At 30.5% G+C, this 6,675-nt stretch overlaps 1 protein-coding gene across 2 annotated transcripts; it reads right to left on the bottom strand.

Moving 5' to 3' along the window:
- Positions 1-5,471, bottom strand: LOC146535339 (hydroxylysine kinase). 2 transcript variants are annotated; one of them, XM_085191787.1, is made up of 7 exons: positions 5,363-5,471; positions 3,846-4,156; positions 3,539-3,738; positions 2,926-3,045; positions 2,685-2,800; positions 982-1,171; positions 1-834 (listed from the first exon to the last, which is right to left on the bottom strand). In XM_085191787.1, the coding sequence occupies exons 2-7, from the start codon at positions 4,135-4,137 to the stop codon at positions 631-633; spliced, it is 1,122 nt and encodes a 373-aa protein (XP_085047913.1). In that variant the 5' UTR covers positions 4,138-4,156; positions 5,363-5,471; the 3' UTR covers positions 1-630. The 2 variants fall into 2 exon arrangements, with proteins under 2 accessions (XP_085047913.1, XP_085047912.1); XM_085191786.1 differs by lacking the exon at positions 5,363-5,471 and adding an exon at positions 4,555-4,638.
- Between the last annotated feature and the right edge of the window lie 1,204 nt (positions 5,472-6,675).

The following is a 6,675-nucleotide window of genomic DNA, read 5'->3' on the forward strand; positions in this document are numbered from 1 at the left end:
GGGTCATTTTTGCAGTCTTTATTAAATACTATAATTTACAACAAGTATCTTACGTAGTACAAACAACAATTTAAAGAATAGTATCTAATAATACAATTTATAGAAAATCTTGTCTAAGCACAAAATTACCTACATCAATATAAAATATAATTATAGATAAGCAACATTAAAATTAAACAAATACTTTAACTTTTATAAAATCTATTTAAAAACAAACAATTCTATAGGTAACATATTAATACAAACAATAATAATCGAAGACATCAACTAAGGTTTAATTAGCATCATTTTTCCCTAAAAATTTATGTTAGTCAAATAAAATTATATAAGCATACCTATCAAATATTAATAATAGACTCAATTTTGTTCTAATTAAAGTCTAATCAACGTCTCTGAGTCAATATACAAATTTAATTTCTTATTTGTTTTGTTAAAAATATGTATCTTAAAACCACATTTTTAGATTAAACTAGATTTTTTGTTATATTTAAGGTTGTCTGTCTAAAATATAATATATTCGATTCAATTTAACTCTAATTAAATTTTAGTTGATATCTCTGAATCAATGAACATTTTTTTACAATCTTTTTTGGTCAAATATACATTTTGGTAATATATACTAAAAATATTTTAACTTCTTGTCAAAAATTCATTAGCAATGGCTTTCCAGTTAGTGGGGTCGTCTTCGGGGTCGGGTTTGGACTTCCTTATCTTTTTCAATAGTTCCCAACCGTTTGCCTTTTCTGTTGAAGCCACATAAATGTTATTTGGGTCTTGTTCTAGAGTGTAGGCACCTAGAATTAGACTTTGGACGAGACGGGCTGAAATTAGAGTCTGGAAAAAAATATATTAAATGCATTAGAATATAGCAGGGATTTGGTTGGGTTGGGGAACCTAGTGTTAAGGTTCCTTGCTTCACGCAATGATTCGATTTTTAAAAATTGGAAATTCGGCATTTTCTCTCGCATTTCGTCAATTTACCTTTAATAGCCTATATTCTTCTTCAGGTAATCGCCTAGTAACAGTGTAACCAGCTAAAGCAAGACCTCCAGTTCTAGGGTCACCAGTCAACAGCATCATATACGTCATGGTGATAGCCAGTTCGAATACGTAGTAGGAATACTGTATGTCACCGAAGTCTATTATGCCGGAGATGCGATAGTCAGTTTTACTGAAAAAAAATTATAGGTTTAATATTTAATGCTAACGATGCCGTAGTGGCGCAGCGACGACGGCGCGGCAATGTCTCTCGGCAGTCAATTGTGTGTTCAATTCTCGCTCAGAGGTATGATATGAGGAATCTATATTTTGATCTAAATTATAAGTAATTACACCGTCATTGTATGCCTCGTTTTAGAAAATAATACGATATTAGAAAAGAAAATATTAGAAAAGTTCTTATGTTTTCAAAGCAATTTTATAACAAGGACCAACTGAGTACGTTACAAATTATACATGCATATTTGCTTGATAAAACTATCAGGAGCCGCGGGCTCCAAGAACTAATGTAGTAAATATAAACTTTTCGTTTCAGTTTCGTTCTCTTTTTTTTCTCATTGTCATCTCCGTCACAGTGTCTGACTGCCAATGCGGTTGTAGGTTCAATTCCCACACGAATCAATGATTAATATTCATTTCCTCGCTTCAGAACGACGAAAAAAATAACAAACAAAATCCGGCGTTGAATTACGCCACTAATAAACGCAATGTCTCAAAAATTGAACAGTGCGTGTTGAACGGAATGTTTAACATTGGATTCAATCTGCCCTGTTACATGCGGGATACAGCGTAAAGCTAATCAATCAATCATTTATTTATCATTTAGCCAAAGAGTGCAAGCAGAGAGTACATTTTTTTATAATATAAATATAACCAGTTATAAAAATCCTTAGCCATTGTTAATTTATTTAAACACAAAATTATAATAACAAAAAAATCATTTATTTCCCAGGTTAGCCAATGTAAGTTAAATAATATTATCTACCTATAACCCCCGACGTTCCGACGACCCCAAAGGGGTTCTGTAAGTTTGGTGTCTTTGTGTATCTGTATGTCTGTCTGTGGCATCGTAACTCCCAAATGGATAAATCGATTTTGATTTAGTTTTATGTTCTTTAAAAAAAAATTAATCGACAGTGTTCTTAGCAGTGTTTCAAGAAAATATGTAAAGCCATTTGAATTATATCTTCTTTTCTAGTCGTTTGTTTACTTTTTAAAGCTTTTTGTGTCGGGGGTTTATTATTATCAATTACCTATATGGAATGACTTACACCGGCTCACCTTAAGACTATTCCGTTAAGTATCTGCTTGCAAACTCTCAAAACTGACGGTGTAACTGGCCTATATAAAATTATATATATTTTTTTGTCAATTCTTTTAAACTATTTTTAGTTATATAAGGTATATCTAAAGGTATTTTTTTTATTAAGACATTTTTTCGTTAACTAACAAGCAAAGTTTGCTCATTTTTATTTCTTAGGATAAAAATGAGAATAACAAATTATAAACATTTTATAGAATTTTTTAACTCAAAATTTGATGAAATTTAAATACCACTACCTGTATTAAATTCAGGCATCGTTGATGTAGTTTCTTTAAGAGTAAGAACTAAAAAGTAAACAGTTCTGAATAAATCTTTTCCTACAGCTTAAAATATCCATAATCAAAAGAAATATTTAATTTACCTGGCGCCAGGCTTGGGACTGACGAGAATGTTCATCTCATTAACATCTCCATGTATGACTCCCTTCTCCAAATCATCAAGCCTAGGCACCACTGCGTACTTAAACTCTTCTATTACCTGTTTAAAAATTTAAAAGAATTAGAAGGAAAATAAATAATGCTTACTCTAAAATCTTTCTAAATATATATATATATATATATAGAATAGAATAAATAGAAATTATTTTTAAAATAAATATTAACCTCTTCAACTAAGTCCAATTTTTCCGCATCTTTAATGACATATTTGAATTTTTCAAGGTCCGGCACTTTGCTTAACATCCAGATGTGCTCGCGGGACACAAGCCCGGAGTGGTTGAAGTTCTGGAAAAGAATAACAAGAAATTTATATTAAGGATTGAATAGATACTTTAATTTATTCTATTAATTGGTTTAAAAATAGCAAAACAATGTATAATAAATAGGTCCCCATATTTTTTTCAGCTTTTTTTTTTTGATCTCATATACGAGTACACTTGTTTAATATACTATGTGTTATTTTTAGTTCACATGGCGTACAACAAAGAGTGTTTAACCTTGCAACTAACTATTCTAGGTCATAATTGTGTGTGACGGATGCATTACCGTCAGTAGAATAGGTTACATCATAGAAAAGTAATACAACACTAAATATAACCATGGTGGTGCTGTGAAACGTATAAATATCAGCAATAGTTGTGAATTCAAAGCCCATTCAAGGGAATTTGTAATAACAATATTTTATTGCGTAAATTTTGACATTATGTGGCGACAAGAACCGCCTATCCTACAAAATGTGAAAATCATGCCAAATAAAACAATAAATATAATCATTTACCTGTAACTTATTATCCAAATTAGCGACGAACTCTCCAAGTTGGTAGAACAGTGATTCAGAACGAGGAACATCTTTCAACAATTCCCCAGGAATGTACTCCAAGAGGCGCACGACGTGTTGTTTACCACCAATGTTCTCTATAGAGTGGAGGTGACCGAATATGTTGCGGACTGGCTTCGGGCAGGAAACTGAACGGGAATCTGAAATATAGTATAATTAATGACTGATGATTTGTAAGAAAAATTAAAAGTAATTCCATTAATTTTACTTAATTTTGTTATAACAAGAAAAAAATATTAAAACTTACTCAAAAAATTCATTATCTCGTTCTGAGCTTCAACAAAACTTAAATTTTGAGAATCCATAGAGTTCATAATCTTCAATACATAGCCGTGTTCACTGTGATTCGTTATCAACGGATTCTTCATGTTGGGGTCTTCCGTTATCTTATAATTTTTATCATCGTAGCCGTTGAGTTCTGTCAAGTCTAAAACGGAAATACCGTACAGCCTTTCGGCTAACAGTTTTACTCCCTCGTGGTCGATAGCTGGTCGAATGACCTTGCCAGGCTCTAGCACTAGGCTTCCTTTTTCTGCCATTTTATGTTTCTTTTCTTTGCTGAAAAATTTTACAAAAGTGTGGTTTGTGTTAATCGTAGTACAATTTGGATGTAATGGTTCTGGATTGGAATTCCATTCATACAATGACTATATCTATACTATATTTTTTCTTTAAATAAATAAAAAATGGAGACTTCTCTACTTTTTCTCTCGTTGTCTATTTTTCACAATGCACCCATGAATAGATATTTTTCAGAAACTAAAGCTAATGATTAGTTTTGATATATCTATCTAACATTATATCTTTCAAATAAATTACGAAAACCGATTTACATATAACTTTAATATTTTCCTAGAACAAGTGATTAAAATAGTAAGATAAAACAAAATTAATATTCATTAATTAAACGAAAACAAAAGGAAACAAATAAAATTATTTTACACTAAACTACTTACTGCCAATAAATATTAATTGATGATTATTACAACAAAGATTCATAAGTAATTTAAAAAAAAATAACAGATATCCTAAGTATATATTTCTCAAGATAACTCTTAAGTTATATTAGCACCTACTAAAATAGTAGCAAGTAGTAAAAGTCATTACTAGTGTCGCCCTCTACACAGTCTATATCATCACATGATTTCAACTTTCAAGGCATCACTACTTGTTTACAGTACGGTTCACAAGTTATGGCCGACCTGAAATTAGGTTTTCCTAACTTTTGTACATTGTTTATTCGTGAAATAAGCAATGATAAGTAAAAAAAAATCCCACAACCAAATCTGCGTATTCATTTATAGCTTCAGAGCGGCCACAACTCTTCGATCGTACTGTACTTTATTAGATTACAATAGTTCTTCTATTAAGTGGCCGACTGGCGACTTACAAAAATATAAATGAAGGAAAAAATAAACGTATTAAAGGGTGGAAAATGAAGAACAGAGAGTTTAAATTCTTTTAGATATTATATTAATTATTCGATTGTATAAGATTTTGAATAATTTTTAGGTATTTTACGTCTATTTATTGCTAAAAATATTTATAAAACGAAGTTATAATTTAAATTACATTAAAATGTTATACCTTCTTATTATGAAATATTACAAAAATATAAGACAACACGAAAGTAAGATTTTTTTTAATAAAAATATATTTTATAAAATTCTCACTACTAAATACTATTTATTACCTTATATTTACACCAAAAATATAAATAAAAACTTATAAAACAATAAAAACATAATAAAATTATGTACTTACTAAAATGAACTAACACTGCCACTAGTACACACGGTATCACGTACGAATAGCAACTGAGGACAAACAAATGTAAAGTAAATGATAAAGGAGATGACTGATAACGGTCTCCTAGTTATCTTCAAACACTCTCTCGATAAATATATTATAAAATTAAACTATAAGAAAAGTGTCATACTTTTATTGCATTCTTTTTATTTTTAAGTAGACACTGTCATGGCTCAGCGGGAGCGCGTCTGGTTTTATCTGTGGCGGTAGGGGATTTACTTTCCATCCTTGAGAATATGTTATTTTGACTTCCTCTCCCTGGTAATAGGAGAAAAGTGCAGCGTTGAATTCCGCCACTCGAGACGCAATATCTTGAAAATTGGGCAATGCGTGGGTACGGATTTTCTTGACATTAGGTTCCCTCTGATTACCTTGCTATATACGGGATACAGCGTGAAGCTGTTAAAATGATAGTATTATTAAATTATAATTCCTTTTAAATTTCAACCTACCTAAGTTAAAAAACATAAATATCTGTAAATCAATTTAAGATTCACATTAAAATGACAGTTCAATAGCAAAGTTAACAGCGTTAATTGCATTACCGATACGTAATTTCAACACGTGCTTGTCAAAGATGTCGTGACAAACTTCTTAGTAATGTCAACGTTTTTTTTTGTAAATTAATGTTAATATTATAATATTATGACGAAATAATGTAAAAATATATTTTTAACGTAGATATAATGGTAACGAAACTGTTTCTCGTCCCAGCAGGAGTTTCAGTAAATCCTTTCTTAGTGCTCGTCCGTCCTCTTCATAAACAATAATTATTAATTATATTAAAATTAAATTAAATTCGGCGGAAAGTGGTGAGCACAAGTATTTTAATGGGTACGTAATGTCTTTATATTAGATTACCAGATACCCTCTGCCTACCCTCGTATGTGCTGAGCCTGGGATACAGCGTAAAGCTAAAAAAATTTTAAAAATCCAATCGTATTTGATTATATTATACAAAGGTCTTTTTTATTTTTTTTATACAAAAACAAGACACCTGTGTGGGGTGAGGTGGAGTATTCGATATGGAGATGGAATAACCCATACTACGCCTGGTTCTCCCCCTTTTAAAGAAAGAAGAAGCTGTTTTTTTACAATTTCTGTTCACCTTACAAAATAGAAATGTTTTACACATTATAAAATAAATACAATACATTGTGTAATAGTTTGTATAATACTTTAAACATTGTTTCTACTATAATTTGTTCAGATAGTTCTGCATTTTAATATTGTAACAAGCGTTAATATTATCGGTTATGTATTTAATT

The sequence above is a fragment of the Heliconius melpomene genome, chromosome 10, assembly GCF_056956725.1.
Source record: "Heliconius melpomene rosina isolate 202511_hmr_F chromosome 10, ASM5695672v1, whole genome shotgun sequence".
Taxonomy (NCBI): Eukaryota; Metazoa; Arthropoda; class Insecta; order Lepidoptera; family Nymphalidae; genus Heliconius; species Heliconius melpomene.